The sequence below is a fragment of the Eulemur rufifrons genome, chromosome 8 (assembly GCF_041146395.1).
Source record: "Eulemur rufifrons isolate Redbay chromosome 8, OSU_ERuf_1, whole genome shotgun sequence".
Lineage (NCBI taxonomy): Eukaryota > Metazoa > Chordata > Mammalia > Primates > Lemuridae > Eulemur > Eulemur rufifrons.
The window spans coordinates 124524499-124543482 of NC_090990.1; the positions used below are offsets into that span (position 1 = coordinate 124524499).

Below are 18984 nucleotides of genomic sequence, written 5' to 3' on the forward strand. Positions count from 1 at the left end.
AGTCTGATTTGGCTTTTCTATGTATATCCTGCTACGGAGTAAGAAGGGCAGAGAGGATGATGGTGAGATGCTGAAGTTCAGTAACCTAGAAGAACATGCTACCTTACAGATGGTAAAAGACGACAAGGGGACTGGCAGAATGTCTGAAATAAGAGAAAACACCAATTCATTCCAAATTCCAGTTTCTAGACCTAAGTCTAGCTAAGGTCCTAAGAGAGCTTTATTAAATATATATAGCTTTTATTTCTTCCACCTGGCTATAAACTAGCCAATGACTTATTTATTTGGCTTAGGATAATACTAGGGGTAGGGTAGATCTTCAAAGAAACTTTTGACTGAGTAACATATCTCTAGGTTCTTTCAGAAAATCTTAGGTTCTATTTTACAAGTCTGAGTTTTTTTATAGACCAGAAATACAGAAAATGTCAAGCTAATGCACATTTCAGGGTTCTTTTATTTTTCTTTTTAAAGATCAACACCAGTATCACACATAGATCTGCTTTTAGTTTTCCTGCAATAACAACCCTGCCTTTACTCTGAAGAACTTTCTACAGAAAGAAACAGGATGAGACTTGGGGCCTTATTTCTTCACAGGAAGTCTTCCTACATTCAGAAATAGAATTTTCTCTATTTTTTAAATGTTGGCCAAGTGCAAAAGGATTCGTACCCTTATTATGTAAGAGTTCTTAGAAATCAATAAGAAAAAGATGAACATTTCAAGAATACATATAAAAGAACAGCAATAAACATATGAAAAAATGTTTAGTCTCACTAGCAACCCAAGAGATACAAATTAAAATAAAAATGAGATACAATTTTATAATTTGGTAATTGATACAGATTGAAAAACCGTTAAGATATTGCTCTTGAGGGTGTGGAGAAATGGAAATTATCATAAACTGCTAATGGGAACCACAACGTAATAGAAGTTTCCAGGATAAAATTCACAATGCATCACAAAGCCCTTAGACCTGTTCATACCCTTTGATCTAGTCATTCCATTTCTAAGAATTTATCCCAGGAAATAATAGAAAATATGCACTGAATTTTCTGTACTTTGAAGCTTACCAGTGTATCATTAGTAACAGTAAAAAACCAAAAATACAGAAAACAGATTAAATGTTCCACAGGACAGACTGACTAAATAAATTATGGACTTTCCGTATAACAGGTTTCTATGCAGTCATTTAAAGTTATAAAGTTATAAAGTTTGAGAAGAATGTTTAATGATATGGAAAATATTCATAAAGTATTTTTGGTAAAATAAGTAGGTTATGAAATGATATGTAACTTTTCTACACCCACACACAAAAAACACACACTTTCACACAATGCTGGAAGGCTTTCGAGCGCAAAGTTGGCAGTTCATTTTCTTCTGTGTGATTTGCCTGCATTCTCCAAATTTTCTACATTAAGTATTTTAACCAGAAAAAAAGTAAATATAAAATTTAAATAAAGCACCTGAAGGATACTTTATCTAACTTAAGTCTTTGTTCACCTCCAGAGCTCCCAGGAGAAGAGGAGCCAATGGCATTTGTGGCCAAATACAGGTCTCGGGAGGAAAGACAGGAAACTGGGACTCTTTCCCCAGAGAAGAGAAAGTTAGGAAGCGATTTCATTACTGTCTTCAAAATACCAGGGAAGAGTGTTTGTCAGTTGTTTTCCCCTTTCCGTGACAAACAGGGCCGATGGGAGTAGGCTGCACAGAGACATCAGCTTGGACAAGACGGACACCGGGGCTCCCTTCTCTGCTCTCTGCCTGAAAGCCCAGCACAACTGCTGGCTAACAAGAGCTCCCAGGAAAATGTCTGCTGGACAAACCAGTGAATGGATGAATTGTGGATCAAGCTCAAGGCCACAGGGGTAGCAAACACCCCAAAGAAAAGTATGGCGAAGAGGAAAAAAACAGCAACTGGTATCTGGGCTCTGAATCTATACCCATAAAAGAGTTCTAGCAATGAGGTAGTGGAGATCAGAGGGTACAAGGTCTAAATAAGTTGGAGGAAAACGATGAGTTCTAGGCTGTGGTAAATGGAAAGAAAAGGAACAAAAAAGCCATTCTCTTATGGGAGAGACGCTCTGGACACCAGAAATAAAAAATGCATGTCTGTGGGGTTCTGGGTGGGCAGAAAATCCAGTCACAGTAGTCTGGTTGCTGGGGAATAAACAAAACAAAACAAAACCCACTGACACCAGCTTCAACTAGGCTCACTTCAACAAGCATGCATTAAGCACCTACTATGTACGAGGCCTGAGTTGAGGGGTGGGATACAAAACTATGATCCTTTCCTTCAGAAATGTGTGGTCTAGAGGGGAAGTAAAGGTGTGTATCAGGAAAGAACTCCCAGCCCAGCTCCAGTGTGCTGAGCACCATGCAGGCACAGTCTGAAGGAACCAGGAAGAACTTCCAAGAGAGGACAGGGCGAGCCAAGTCCCGCAGGATGAGCAGGATGATGAGATGTTAGTCCCTTGCCACCAGCTCTGGGCTACGGATTCTACCCGCTGAGAACTTAGCCACTGAGCACGGCCTCTAGGAAAAGTCAAGAGGGCAAGAAAACACACATTCACAGTGTGAAGCACTTCAGAAACCTGTGGTCTATAGCGGAAATAAAAGACACGTCCCAGGCCAGGTACCTGGTGCTTTTCAATGGCAAAAGTCACTGCATCAGATAAGGAATGAAATCCGATACCTGCAAGTCCATTTCGCCAGCCTTTCGATTTCTGGGTTTTTATTATTGTTGTTCTGACGCCTGGTTTCTCCCCCAGACAATTTTTTTTGCTTACATTTAAACAATCCTAATTATTTTAATAAACTTGAATTAAGTAAGTTAATGCACATAAAGTGCTTACCACATAAAAAGAAGTCAGTAAGTGTTAGCTATTAATACAATTATTAAGTGCCATTTTGGCCTGTTAATTTTCTATCCTTATTGTTTTTTAATTGTTCTTTAATTTACTGCTTTAACCCACTTCCTTATTTTATTACTACTTGATCTTTTTGTTACTCTTTGTCTTATTAGCTGATGTTATTTTAACTACTCTGCCTAGCTTATTTTATGTTTTTATTGTTCTCTTCAGTGCTTGCGTATCTTACTTGCCTTTACCTCTTTAACCTTCATTTTGCCACTTTACATGCATTTATAATTCTCCTGCCACTACTATCCTCCCATTGCTCGGTAGTCCATTATTAAATTCTTAAATTTTTGTTGTCATTTTTTCTATTTAATTTTTCTAATTTCATTCACATCATCCTCGCACTCCATTGCATCTGTTCTTTTAACTTATTAAAAAAGTCTACCTCTACTTATATTTCACACCTAGATTCCTAGAACAGTCTAGCCCTCTTTTATAATGAACCACCCAGTCAGTCTCTCTATGAAGGGACATTGTGTCTAAACTCTCGTTCTCTCTCGTGTATGACCCTGAGTCACTAGCTAAGTTGGCTAACCAAATATGACACAGTGGAGACGCAGAGTAGGCTATATCCAGGAAAGGACTTGGTATATAATTTCCCATATTTAGTTTTAATAAAGGAATTAGCTAGTCTTAAACCTGCTCTATACCACCCTGAGAGGATACACAACAGAATACTCACAACTAAGTTCTTGGAGTTCTTTTCCATATCCTCCAGGCGTAAAAATTACCAGTCGACGTAACAAATTCTCTTACTATGAGGTTCTTGTCGACTCCTTTGACTTAGTATAAGGACTAAGGGTCAAAGGTCCATCTGGGTAAAGGGAAAGAATCAAGGCTCTGGCCGATGACTGACCCGGGTCCACATCCTGGCTTGAGCACTTACTGGCTTTTTGGTCTTGGAACTACTTAATCTTTCTGAGTTTCAGTTTTCTTATCCAGAAAATGAAGACGATAACGTTTATAAAGACATTCAAATCTAGTGGCGGTCTCAATAAATGTTATGAGTTAGTATTCTTAGTACGGATATTGGTGGAGGCTCAAATTATCCCTGGAACGTTAAGCATGTAATTAGTCATGCTTTGGAGCCTTTATCCCTCTAAAGAAGGCCCAGAGCCTCAGTGCTTATGCTGAATCTCTCCAGAACCCCATTCTCTTATAGACTGTCCTCTCGGCATAAGGCTCAGAGGAGGACGGGCTTCCCCACGCCCAGGAGAGACCACTCCCCTAAGGAGAAATACAGTATAATTCTGCATCAGAAAATGAAGTGGACTTCAAGCTAAGAGACGCTAGAGAAGAAAGGAGAGAAATGGCAAAAGACAAAGGAAGGGAAATGTACTATCTCACAAGTGAGGGAATCACATAATAATTTAATTTTCTAATATCGTAAGTTTCTATTTTTATATATTTCAAAATCTTTTCTTATTGAAAAAAGAATACAAGTCCCTTTAAAAGTAGGCACACCAGGTCAGAACCCAAGGCACGCGTAGAACACACCACCTGATCTGATTTACAACGGCCGTTCTAGCAGTGCACAGAGGTAAGACAGGATGAGGGAGCAAGAAGCCGGGGCTGGCAGTGGGAGCAGAGCCTCAGACTGGAAAAGAACAGACTATTCTGTGGATAACTTTGTGCTCTATCCCTCCTTTTCTTTCTTATTTTGTTTTGTAAACTATGAGAATGGGGTAGATACAAGAAGATAAAGGGTAATACATTTACATGCAAGTGTGTTATATTTGTCAAAACTCAGAGAATGGATACTTTGGATTTGCACATTTAATTGTGTGCAACTGTGTCTCAGAAGAGAAAAAAAAAACTGCAAACAAATATCGAACTCCAGTTAATGATATACATGCCAGTAGTATTTATTTAGAGAGAAATGTTCTGTTGTCTGCTATTTACTTTGAAATGCATGGAAAACCAAGCTGGATAGAAGGATGGACAGAAGGATAATAGAATGCCAATATACATGATGAAGCCAGGAGAGTTAAATATTAATGATAGAAACTAGGTGGTGGTATGCTGGTTTCACGGTAAAAGTCTCTCAACTTTTCTATATGTTTGAAAAATTTCAAAATAACATGTTGGAAAATTTTAAAAAGGTAGTATCTTTAATGCAAAGAAAGCAAGGTAAGCCCTAGATAGTATTTAAAGACTTTAGATTTTAGAGCAGAGCTTCTCAAACTGAATGTGCTTAAAAATTACCAGGGCATCTAGTTAAATTGCAGCATGTGATTTAATAGGACTGGGTGGGGCCGGAGATGCTGCGTGACTCCCAAGCTCCCAGGTGACGCTGGTGATCTGCAGGCCACACATGGAACGGACTAGCAGGGCGGGGAGGAAGGAACAGGTAAACAGAGGCTGCCAGGTAAAGTTTAGGTCTCCTGGGAGACCTGACACAGAGTCTGTACCTTGTATGAGCCCCGAAGGGTTTAGACTTAAAACAAGGGTTCAAGATGAGTTCAAAGACATGTTCTGCTTAGGCTTGAAAAATTACTAGGTTAGATGAATTAGTGGCTGACAGAGTTGAAAATTACTGCAAATAGAACCATAATAAATGTAGGTATTTCTATATTTATATTTAAGTCTTTCTCCATATTATTTCATTGTTTAAAGCATATTATTATGCTAATCTGAGTTAACTTCTTGTACATGGTTAATTTTTAATAAAGAGTTCTATTTATTTCAGGAAAGTCGTACTTCAGCAGAACGCGCGCCTTCCTGTGTTTTGTGTTAGGGTGTCTGCTCTGTGCTCACAGCATGGTCGTACCTCTAATACCATCACCCCACCTTGGGTGGCTACCAAACAACTGTCAGGGCATCTAGAACTTCACTGTCCAACATGGTAGCCACCAGGCACAAGTGGCTATTTAAATTTAAATTAATTAACATTAAATACATTAAAAAATAATTTTCTTTGTCACACTGGCCACATTCAAGTGCTCAACAGCCATGTGTTGTGAATGGTTAACTTCTCAGACAGTGCTGAAATGGAACATCTATCAATGCAAAAAGTTATCTTAGACAACGTGGTTCCAGACGGAAAGAAGAGCTTTGGCTAGAGTCACTTGCAAAATCTATAAAAGAATGGCAATGTCAAATCATGTTTATAAGAAATTCATATATTAATAGTTAATAGGCATATGAATATACGGCAATATATTGATTATATTGGGTGTATTGTTCTTCCCTTTAAGAGAATCAGAGGACTAAACCAGAAAACTTCCAGTTCTTTTAGCTTCCTATGATTTTACGAAATGCAAGAACTATGTCCTATTCACGTTTGTATTCCTGGTGCTGCATATTAGAAAGATCTCAATAAATGTTTGTTAAACTTGTTAAATGTTTGTTAAAAAACATTTGCTTCATTCATTTACTTATTCTGTCAAATTGCAACATATTTTGAGTTCTAAATATTTAATATTTAGAATTGTAAAAAAGAATTTGCCCAAACTCAAATATAGCCAGATTGATCTTTTTAAAAAAAGTTATCAAATTTGAAAATAACAACATGAAATTCTAAGAAAGAAGTCTAAGATTTTATCTGGAAACAAGCTTGTCTAAAAACATGGAACTCCTTCCTAAAAGGCAAGAAGTGGCAAAACTAGACTAAGCAAGAGGAGGAACATTTTCAGAAATCAATGCTAATGTTTCCCACAATTAAACTTAGCCTATTTAATTAGATTAATAATTACTAAAGTCTAGAGGGGCCATGCCACTTTCAGGAGCAACCACAAAGACAAACTGCCCTTTTGAGGTTGTGATTTTTCTTCACAGAGCAGAAGTTGGGGACAACTTGAGTCTGGACCAGCTAGCCAGATCCCAGCCTAAGGACAAGATGGCAGCAGGGCAAATGTGGGCCAGCTGGGCAGGATACTATGAAACACCAATTCCAATGAAAAGAGCGTGGTACACACCGTCATCCCACAGACGGGCATCTTTCTAAAAACACAATATTCTCTTTTATTTATGGCTTTGAAGTATCTCTTCTCCTCTTGTATTTTCTTGGGAATGGAAAAACGATCATTGTTTGTAGGAGACTATGACACTGGAAGATGCCTTGGACAAAATCCAGCTCAACTGTCCTTTTTAGAGTTTAGGAAACTAAGTCCTACTGAGGAAAAGTGACTTGTCCATAGTCACACAGGCAGAAGTGGGATGCACGCACATACACACAACCACACACACAGAGTATGAATGTGATGTTTGGTGTGATCATATCACCAGGTTTGAGACCAGCAAAACTCATTGTGACTAATTCTACAAAGAGATAAGGAGTTTCTACAAAAAGGACGCTTATTATTTTATTAAGTCCATGGTATAGCTGTTTGGTTGTGGGTGGTACCTTTCTCAAACTATTGCTGGTTGGTCCTGAATGTCTCTCTTCTGCTACATAATTTAATTTCAAATTCCTTCCTAGATACAGAGTTGATCAGTTCCCTTGTCCTAGTCTTCCAAGAATAGGAAATCTAATCGCAAAGGACTGAATAAGACTAAAGAGGAAAATAAGTCCTGACTGGCATCAGGGTTTTGTATCATCTCAGGTAAGAGGTTTCTCCAACCCGACCTGGATGTGACATGACGTAGCCTCATCCCCCAAGGTCAAAAATGCTTATGTTTCCTGAATGAATGGATGAAGGCGTGAATGAACGATGCATGCGTGAATAAGCCACCGAATGAGCTGACATCACTTGTTTTCTGTACTCTTAAGGGCGTTCACTAGGCACCTGGGGAAAAACGTTGAACTGCGTATGAAATTAACATGCTGGGATTTTCTTTACTTATGCAATTATTGTGGGCTGGAACAAAATGCTTTTCTGGTCTCAGATGCTGAATTGATATGGTGTTAGGTTTAAAGGGTTTGCAATGTAAGAAGCAAAGGCACTTACTCTGCTTCCCTTTGCTTCTGCCATAAGGGAAAGTCGGGAGACTATTCTATTCCTGCTGCCTTCAAACTTTCAGAGACGGGTCCACCGTGTGAGACCCCCACACTCTCCTCAGTCCCTGTACCCCTCCAGCCGGGGCTGGTCACCGGTCCCCGGGCACAGCACCAGGCAGTGATCAAAGACAGCCAACTGAGCAGGACATCTGGGTATGTTTTCAGCCCTTCAAAATCCAAATTCAGCTTGGTAAAATAGAAGAATTAAAACTTTTTATAGGCCGGGCGCAGCGGCTCACGCCTGTAATCCTAGCACTCTGGGAGGCCGAGGCGGGTGGATTGCTCAAGGTCAGGAGTTCGAGACCAGCCTGAGCAAGAGCGAGACCCCGTCTCTACTAAAAATAGAAGGAAATTATCTGGCCAACTAAAATATATATAGAAAAAAATTAGCCGGGCATGGTGGCGCATGCCTGTAGTCCCAGCTACTCAGGAGGCTGAGGCGGTAGGATCGCTTAAGCCCAGGAGTTTGAGGTTGCTGTGAGCTAGGCTGATGCCACGGCACTCACTCTAGCCTGGGCAACAGAGTGAGACTCTGTCTCAAAAAAAAAAAAAAAAAACTTTTTATAGTTAAAATGAGTTTTTAAAGATTTACATGTGAATTTTAATTATCATCCTCTCTTCCCAGTCCTATAATTCCACACGTAGCAACATCTTATTAATATATACTTTAAGTGGAAGGAGGTCTCAGAAGTAGTTTAAAAAAATTGAAATTATAGCATGTGGCCAAGTGTTACTAAGTAACCCTTGTGATATCCAAATGTCTGAAATACATTCACTTAAATAAGAGGCTACTTTTGTCCTAATGGTTTACAGTCTATTTATTACTTAGTAAATTCTTTTCCCCTCACCTACCATGGGAACAAAGCAAAGCAAAACAAAAACACCTATATTATGGTTTACAAAGATAAAAGCGTCTTCTCTATTTTTCTGCTACAATAATGATCACAAAGCAAGATTAAGGAGATTTTTTTTTTCTGTCATAAATTGATGTTAATGACAGGTTGCCTTTATAGAGATGACACTAACACTTTTGATGGAAATGGATAACAATTTCCATTTTCGCCAAAACTTTTGAATAACAAAAATCTATAGGGGTATCTATTTACATTCCAGACTGGCTGGAGTGAATTCATTCCGTTAACTCACATTTTAAAATAACTAAAAAGAAATTGTTTCACCTTAAAGAATAATGCTTTCTGCTATCACAAAATTCAAGAATTCAAAGAGAAAATTTCCTGTAATGAGAGTGCTTTTTCCTTCCCATTAAGGTTTCAAGATACAATCTGAGGGGGGAAAATGGGGTGGGCTAGAAAGCATGGATGATACTCTCTAAGCAAAGAGGTTTTGGGGGTGACCTACAATTTAGTCTGGTGTCTCTTGAGCTAACACTAAGAATCAAAGATCATGATTGTAGAATTCTAAACCACTGAACCGAAAGGGACCTTCAAGCTTCCTTGTCTGGTGAATTTTACAAATGAAGCAACAAACACAGAGAGGTGAAGAGACTCCTCAAAAGAAAGGCCACAAGAAGGATCCAAGTTTACCAATTTCACGTTGTTTCCACCTTGCACTGGGCTGTCCTTGGAGGTTCCAGCCCCACACCTAACCGGAAGGGCAGCGAGAGTCCCAGTGGAAACAATGTTACATTGTTAGGCCATGGCTATTCCACACACAGGAGTTCTTTTAAAGGGATCCTTTTAGGATAGGAACACAAAGACTCTTTTAGGCTAGGAGGAGTCAAAGGAATTAAAGGAATTAATTATAAGAATTATCTTATTGCTATGGATAAATCAGCAATATCATCACCATATAACTTCATGTATTAAATAATTTGAATCTTATTCTCAGGGAATCTGCATTGACCAAAAAGTTTGGAAAATTTTTTCCAAAAAGAAAGACTTAAGAACATTTTTTAAGATCTGAAAGACAGTGTGTTCATGGATAAGAGAAGCATTTGAGATAATAATTCTTACCAGAATCTTTATAGCTGGTAGAGCAGATGTGGCCATTGGTGAAAAATGCATTTTTAATTTCGTAGCAACTTTTCCTCTCCTATCTGATTTATCCCCTCAGCAAACCTGTTTTGAACAACTTGTATATGTGTTTTAGGAGCACACGCGTATGCAGGAGTAAAAGACACAGAGATAAGTATCCTCTGTGCGTACACGTATAACGCAGAGGACGTGTGCGTGAGTGTGTGTGTGTGTGTGTGAGAGAGAGAGAGAGAGAGAGATAAAGCAGAGAGAAGAGGGGAAGAAGGACTAAGAAAAAGAAGAAATGTACCAAAGAGTAGCTGGGCTTGAGAGAGTGTGACTTTGACGGCAGGGTGGGACGGGGGAGGCAGAGCAGGAACGAGGACACTCGTGTGGGTGGCCTACCTGAGTGAACACACGGGGAAAGTTCGCAACCAGGTAAAGGTGAGCTGACCGCACTTGGATGACGAGAGGATGAGGTGGGAGGACAGGCAGGCTCAGGCCAGACGGGGAAGGCCCTGAATGTCGGACTCAGGGTCTGAGTTTGCTTAGGGGGGAAGCAGGAGCCACTGATGACGTCTGAGCAAGAAATGATAAAATTCAGGGGACGCGCAGGAGAGAGGAGAACCTCAAGACAGCAGCAGTGACGGGGAGGCTATTGCAACAGTCTAGTTAATGAACTATTTCTAGAACCAGGACGGCGGCAGTGGGAATGGGAAGGGAAAATGTGATAGCTAAGTGATCTTTAAGTATGTCTGATTGACAGAGAAGGGGGATAATCTCCCTCCATTACGCAGAGCCACTCTAAACCCGGCAAGTATTGCCCGTCGTCATGCGAGAACACAGAGTGCTTAGGGAGGTATAATTTAACCCTCGCGGTGGCTAAAGGAGGGGGTCGTTTGCCCCGCGTAACACTGCATCCATCTCAGAAGCGAATCTTTCCATCAAAAGGGGGAAACAGTGACGGCTGTGTCCTAACCTGTCCTCACTAGGAACTACCTACTGAGAAAACTGCTCACACAAGAGGGAAAAAAAGGGTCAAATTAGAAAGTTATCACTTACAAAATTTCATACTGCATTCATGTGGAATAATTTATGCCTTGCCAAGCCCTTTCCCACTTATTTTCTCATTTCCCCTAGAGCAGTCCTTGAGGTATGCAGGGTGAGAATGACTGGCCCTATGTCACAGAGGAGAGACGGGACGTTTGCCCACGGGCACACGAGTTCCCGGGACCGGCGTCCCGGCGCCCTTTAAAGGACCCTTGACACCACACCTGGCAATCCTGTTGCCACGTGGTCAGCTAAAGGCAAGTGGTCTGAACTTTACGGGACTTAAAATAGCCGCTGGTTGGATAAGATACGGGTGCTGTGAAAACCCAGCCAGGAGAGTGGGAAAAGGCTGCCCAGAAAGTGTCCTCCACCAGATGAAACATAATCCAGAGCCCGGCTGGGAATTCCACTGCAGCTTTGGGTTTAGGAACTGTTTATTTTTATTTCTTGGCAAAAACCTTTCATCCCTGTCCTTCCTTGTCTCCTCTTGCCCCTCCTTCTCTCCCTCTCTCCCCGACTCTCTCTGTCCTGGTCTATACATGCCCACGTCTCAGCATCTAACACCACCGGCTAAAAATATACCTCATGATCACTGGCTGAGCCTCCTGCAGGTGGCACAATTTAAAATTGATATCAAAGAACATATCATGATCAGCCTTTGATTCATTTACCCTGCATATTAAAGACCCAGAAATAAAATAACCCCGGTTCACAAGGAAAAAAATTAATGCAAAATGAGAGACTCTTTCAAGTGGCATTTTCAAGCCCAGTTTTTGTGGTGGGCTTATGTAATCAGAAATAATCGTCCGCACATGTTTGGTTACACTATTTCAGAAATTATTCCCAGCCCACCAGCTGACGTCACGGGGCTCAGCGTCGACCCCTCCGGAGTCTGTCTGCTGCTCTCTTCTGTGCTACCCAACTTGGAAAGAAAAATGCCAAACAGCAGAAGTGTCAACCCCATTTCCTGCCCAGTCACGTGGACCTTCTTCTGTTCCCTGAGTGTGCCCGCCTTCTGGTCCCCACACCACTGTACTGTCCTCACATTCCTCTCTTCTACTTATGCACAGAACAAAGCTTTCTCTGGAAAACTTTATCTTTTATGTCAAAAAGAGTCAGGAAATACATAGATGCATGTGTGCTCAGGCCTGCACACGCGGACAGGCTAGAGCAACTTTATCCATTTGGAATTCATTTTGAGAATACCCTTTCCCGTGATGGCTTCCTGCGTTTTTCCAAGGAGGCTTCCCAGCACGTCAGCCACGAACGCAGTACTAACAGTGTTGCCAGCATAGCACGGGACGGGAGGAACCCCTCTGCTCTGGACATCCCTCCTCGGAAACGACATGACCGCCCAGAGTATGTTTAGCAGGGCCGACTTGGACCTCCCTGCTTCCTTCCCAGAGAGGGACAAATATTACACCAACTCAGAGGGGATTCTGCCTGGAGAAGGTAGAAAATAAAGAATTCCTGACGCAAGCGGCCTTCACAGTCACGAGACAATCACAGTCTGGTGGGTGACTCCCTTCCACACATCCCTGCCGAGTAGCTGGCCACACAGTGGTAGAATTTTCCAACAATGGGGAATTCTTGACTTCTAGGGGCAGCCAATCCCTTCTTTTGGGGAACTCTGACAGGGAGAAAAGTCCATAAATATTCAAGTGAAATCTCTTTCTCTGAATCCTCTACTCAGTGGTCCTGTCCTGTGCTTTTTATACAGAACATTTATGATGAATCTAATCTCTCCCCCAGATGATAGCACGTCTAAAACTATTACGTACCATCCAAACCTTATCTTTTATGGGGTCGGAATTCCTAATTCTTCCAACCGTTCCCCACCTGATGGAATGGGTGGCATTCTCTAATTTCCTCCCCGGCCGGCCAGAGTCATGTACAACTAGACCAATGCAGAGTTGAAGGAGCATCACCTCCTTCGCTGCCGACGTTATACCTCAGTTAGTATAGTCTAAGACTACATTGATAAATCATGCCTACCTTTCCTCCCTTCCATCCCTGATTTAATCATAACAACAGAAACAAATAATAAAAAATGATCACCACCAACCAACCATCGATTTCTTCACTAGCTCTGAGCCAACAGTTCTCCTGGAGCCTCTTGCGACCTCCAAAAGCCCAGGAATCACCCCTGATCTAAAAAACAGCCTCCTTTTCCAGGCTGCCCTCTTGTCCCAGCTTGCTGTCACCGCTGCTGAGAGAGCGGACGATTGATCTGAGAAATCAAGTTGGATTGCTGTCCCAAATCTACACTCGGTTCTCCTTGTGTCTGTCTGATCGATTTCACTCTGTGCGACATCGCTTGTCGCTACGAATTTTCATGCTAGTCAGGAGCCGCCAGCGCACCCAAGAACAAGTAGAAGATGGTCTGCACCCCTCCCGTCCCTTCAACACACCCAGCCTCTGTGCTAATTTTTTTTTTTTTTTTAATCGTCCATAGACAGATTGGAAAAAGATTGTTTTTTTAAGACCGCAGACCCGGATGCAATGGATTTTGGCCACTGGTTTTCCTTCCTAGGTTCCCGGGCCCCGGCTTGTGGTGACATTTCTTACCACCGTTGTACTAGGTGTCACCTGTTTAGCAGCTCCTCCAGCTGAACGCGTGTGGCCGCAGGTGCCACGCAAACGCTGATCGTGTCTGACAGCCCTGGACGCCAGCTGCCTGCATGAAGCCTGCCCGATCACCACTGTCTTGTGGGTAGAAAGCTGCCGAGGGCATGACCGATACAGAAACAAGAAACTAGGTGACCGTAAAGCTAAGACAAGTCCTACTAAGTGGCATTCTGGGCCCTGTGGCTTTGAAATAATCGGTAGTGATAGAATGAAAACAAAGGGGGGGGGGAGGCTTGTTTTCTTACACTGATGCCCTGCGGACTGTACATCTGACTGGCTGCGAGTCCGTCACTGTATCCTCCTGTCTGGCTGATAACATGGCGAAGGGTATCCACCTAAACAGATGAACAACAGAGAGGAAGTTAGTCAGAGAGGCGCAGGGCGAGGGGGGCGGCTCGGCGTCATGAGGCCGCCCTCTGGCATGCCTCGTCAACACAGTCATTTTGGAGACGGTCTTCCTGGGAAAGAGTCCACCACGAGCAGGCTGGACCTTCTGTGTGTGCCATGTCCACTGCCAGTTCTCAGTTCAGTAAGCAAGACCGTAAATGACAAAAGGACACGGGGGCTCCCGACACTGAAGCTAATTCGAGACGCTGGGGACGGGATGGCAAACGGGGCTCACCAGGGGAGAGTGAGGGAATTGTCCCTGCTCCCCGTTTGTCCCCCCTGATCGTCCTACGGGAGCTTCTCCTTTGCTGGGTATCTTACAAAAGCCAAGGCTGTGTTTGGAGGAGGGGTGGGCAGCCGTCTCACAGAGGCAGCAGTGGGGCACTAAGACCCGTTTCTCTGAGGACTTAAGTGATGGCCAGTTGTTTAGTCACTTGACCAAAGCCTGACCCGTCATCTCAAACTTGCTGCCAGGGCAACGCTGCCTGAGCGAGGGGCTGAATCGCGGACCAGCTGGTCCATTCCGGGCACGTCCTGCTTCCTGTTCCACACGCAGCGTGGGGAAAGGGACCGCCACGGCTCAGAACTTCCCTAACACTGACCCCGAGCATGATACTTTAACCTCTCGCATCACGCTTCACGCTGAGACGGTGGGAAGGCTTCCTGAGGCGCCGCGAGGCAAGCCGCTCACTGCGGAGCCCTGAGCTTGGACATCATACGCTCGACTTTTGCTTCCCAAAGTAGACTCATACTCATCACCAGAAACCCACGTCCCTGGACCTGAAGAATGACTAAGAAGATGAGCTTAGTCACCATGCCTGGGTGTTTTTAAAGCTTAAAATGAAAACATGAGATACTAATGTATTTGCCTACTCATCAATTACCTCCTTGTTTGGCAAACATGGAGGGTGGGAAATCCACCAATGAGAGGGGGACCTGGACGTGGAGACGTGGCCGATCTCCTCCCTCTCCCTTCGGCGAGTGGAGAACATGCTGGTTCTGCTCGCCTGACGTGCCTGGGTCACCTGGACCTGTGCTTGCTGCTCCTCTCCTGCTCCTACCGTGACTGCAGAGCCAGAGCCAAACGCACTCACAAAGTGTGGACGAGATTCCCCACGACAATGGTTGTCTTTGTTTCGGTTTGGTTTGGTCGTCGGTAAGGTTTTGGTTCTGATCTCTCTCTCCCTCTCTGGACAAAAGCGGGAAGCGCCAATACGACTGAGGGCTCTCGGACTCGAGTGCATTCACCTGGCGGCATAGTGGCTGGTCCCTACCTGTGATTGCACGTTGGCTCCAACCTGGGCCCCTTGGTAAGAATCCCCATTGAGTGACTGCACGCTCATGAACAAATCTCCAGAGTTTGACATGTTAAAAGAACTGGAAGAACCTGGAAAGGAAAGAGTGAGGCACCTGAATCACAGAAAGGAAAAGGCTCAACCCCCGCAGCTCACAGCCAAGAGGAAGAATGACATGCAAAGCAACCCCTCAAACAAAAACTGAAACTAAAAACAGTATCAACAGAGTCTGGTTAGTAGCATGAAGAACAGAGCAAGCAATAAAGGGTGCATATGGTTTATGTTCTGTGAAGCCACACCTTACTACAAATTGCCAATGGGACTGCCTTCCCCTAGCAACTTCAAGCTGAGAAAGGGAACATTTATTCTTCTCAACTTTTCTATTTGCACTGCAGTCTCCAGACCTAGGATCTCTCCTCCACACCTCGAAAATTCTAGAGTTGGCCAGGGGACACAAGGTAGAGACTGTGTGCTGGTCAATTATGCTTCTGCCCCCGTGATGGAGCACATAAGCTATTTAACTGGATTCTAAATACGCTGTTGCTAAACCATCTACGCCCACACGGGAGGCAGCACCTAGGAGGGAATGCACGAAGGCAGTGTCACACACTAGGGCTGGCCCTTGATATGGGTCTATGGACATTCCTAATTTTTAGAAAGAAGGTGAAGTTCCTTGCTGGGTGGCAAACAGCCCAGGGAACCTTGAGGACTGTAAGAATATGTGGGAGTGATCTGCCCTTCCCTGCCACCTGCCAGGATGAAAGAGGATGAAACAAATAATGGGCCGGGAATTCTCAAACATGCATGAAATATGAAATGCTGCTGACAATAATAATAATATGAATGATAATAATAACCAAAGAGGGCCTCAAGAGGGGCAGCTAATCGTCTGCTTTCACCTCCCAGAGATGGAGGAAGCATCCGGAGAGTTAGCGTTTAGGTGCATCCTGGCACCACTGTGCTAAACCCAGCCCGTCCTCAACCTAAGGGATTGCAAAAGCTTGATATTATTCTGAAGTCATCGTGCAGCTCAGCGCATTAGGAAAGAAAGCTCAACGTGCAAGGTTTGGTTAAAACATGACGTTAGCCTGGAAAAGGAGAGACCTCAGGGACCCAGGTCAGTTACACTCTCTTATCTCCAACCCTACGTTGCTCAAAATGGGCTCTTGCCCTCATACTCTGAGACAGCCATGCTCCGTGTGGAATCGCCCAACAATGATTCATGCCTCAGCTCTGACGCTTGCTTTTCTCCCAGGTAGGGGTCTGGGCTCTCCTGGAGAGCTTTCCTGCCCCATAGGAAGAGCTGCAGCTAAGCAGAAAACGAGGCTTTTCTTTTTTCTTTCCCTAGAAGGACCACTTATCAAGCGATGAATTCTAAACTCTGACACTGTGCTCTTTGCTTAACTATCCACAGTATCTCCATCCTTCAAAGGCAAGAGCCATTTAGAGGAACCAGGTGATTTATGAACTTGGGGACAATCCCAAGTTTAAAAAAAAAAAAAATCTCCATTTTTCTTCATTCTGAGGGATGCAAAAAACTAGCTAACTCTTTTGGTCCATACACTGATCCTCCACCTAACTCCCTTCTCGTTCCTTCTTTCCCAGGAAAAAAGAAACACTTTCTTTGGGGGCTGGGGGGTGACTCAGGCATCAAACCAAAGGACTATGCCACCTCCATAGCTCTGGAACCTATCCTGTTTCACGTGGCCCACACTTCTCCGTTGCGCTTATCTGAAAGGCATCAGAAAAGGTGGCTCTTGGCAAAACCGGCACGAGATCCGGGCAGGTGTGGCTTATACCCAGTCAGCGGGATGAAGGCGTGGCCTGTCACTTCCTTCCATTAACGCGGGACATATCTTTGGAACTGCCCTGCTGCACATGGAGACGAAGCAGGGCGTAGCACAGACCACATTCTCATGTGTGGACATATAATACCTCGATCTCTACATATTAGTTATATTCCTCTCAGATCTTCTTTGTAATCACAGAGATATAATCTAAACAATCAAAGCCATTTTGTAATGAGTGTCACAGGAATGCTCACATTTAGATGTCATCACAACCAAGCAGAGTCAGCTCCAAGAACCCAAATTGTAATTGTTTATATGTCATCAGACTCCTGCCCCCTTCAAAAGAGTGCTCAGTTTGAAGCCCAGGTATTGTATTTCTCTCCCAATCAAACACCATGTAAGAAACACGCGCTGTGTGCTTGGCTGATGGTTTACTGGAAATTAGTGCACAAACTTAGCAGGGGGAGAAACCCCAAGGGCCATGCTGATGCCCAGTAACATGGCATCCGTGGAACCATGAAGGTGTGGAATGTGCCATTTACAAGATGTGCACTGCAGTTGACACAGATGATTTAAGAAATGTATGTGCATAGATACATTGTAAATATGTCTGGCTGCCTAATGTGCACAGAGATAAATATGCGCATATAAATGCACTCCATGTACACATGCATTTGTATCAGAGCAGTAATTGCAAAAACAGTCCCTCGTGCTCTCGGCTGTGCTGGTTCAGCATTTTGTTGTCTCCGTACACCCATGTCCAACACCACAGAGCTTCTGACTCTCTGCTACGTATCTAGAGGCAATGAGTGTGCTAAGAGCAGAGAGCGAGTGCCACTGATACCACATGAGAATCTAAATGATGAGGGAGGCCATGCTCTGTACCCAGCACTGGAAGTTGGAAAGAACTTATCATGGAATGGATAACCGCCTAGGAGTCCACAGGCAAACCGTGCATGGGCTGTCTTGGCGGTTCTATGGAATTCTCAGAGAGCTAGGACAGAATTACTTGGCCTGCTGAGGAAGGTCATTCAGGAACCTTATTGGCAGGTTGTTGTGAAGAAATCAGCAGTTACTAAAGCACATTTTAAAATGTGCTTGTCAGTTAAAAGATTCTGAATTTGGCTTGGGAAGGGAGGCGAGTGGCTCATTTAAACTGCCACCCAGACATCTGGGACATGTGCAGAGATACATCTGCATTCAACCAGACAGAGAGGGCATAATGGATCACCTATGGTTCTAATGCATCTGCCTGGGCAAGCATCATGATGTGAAAACGTGTTAACATCCATTCTCATAAGACAATTTCCTAACAATTGCATTTCTACTTTAAAAAATCTTCGGGAGACTTAAATTTGTTCAGGAAAAAAACAAAACAAAACAAAACAAAACCAAAAAAAAAAAAAAAAACCCAAATTAAAAAAAAAACCCAACCAATAAATAAATAAATAAATAAAATAAAAAGCAACAAACAAACAAACAAAAAAACCAATTAACTTTATAATCCAAAAGACAGAATAATGATAAAACCTACATCTGGAGCAGGGTTTCTCAACCTTGGCACTGTTGACATTTTAGGCCAAATAATTCTTCATTGTGGGGGAATGTCTTACGCATTGTAGGATGGTTAGCCACATTCCTGGCCTCTGTCTGAGAGATGCCACTGGCACCCACCCTCCAAAATTGTGACAACCAAAAATGTCTCCAGACATTACTGAATGTTCCCTGGGGTACAAATTCACCCCTAGTTAAGAACCAATGAGCTGGAACAAGAATGGATTTAATTTTTCCTCTTAAGGAACTCAGAGTGTTTAAAGGTATGAGTTTGGTATTTCTTATAGCATTTTTTATGAAGTACTGCCCCGATTTCTGCAGTTTAGCAATCAAGGCTTCAGACAGATTACGTGGCCGGTCTGATTAGACTGGACTCTCATACCATTTGGGGATAGAATGTCTTTACTAGATGTAAGCTTGATTATGCCTCATGTGTGTTCTCCATTTCCCCTTCC

General features: G+C 43.2%; 1 protein-coding gene across 3 annotated transcripts in view; it reads right to left on the reverse strand.

Moving 5' to 3' along the window:
- The window catches only part of PBX1 (PBX homeobox 1), a 272094-nt gene that overhangs the window by 13408 nt on the left and 239702 nt on the right, over positions 1-18984 (reverse strand). The window contains exons 8-9 of one of the 3 annotated variants that reach the window (XM_069480911.1): positions 15165-15277; positions 13749-13838 (exon numbers count right to left, since the gene is read on the reverse strand). The exons of 1 other annotated variant lie outside the window; for it this stretch is intronic. In XM_069480911.1, the coding sequence (XP_069337012.1) occupies positions 13749-13838; positions 15165-15277 (203 nt within the window). The remainder of the gene's footprint in view (positions 1-13748; positions 13839-15164; positions 15278-18984) is intronic. One more of the 3 variants, XM_069480912.1, reaches the window with a different exon arrangement.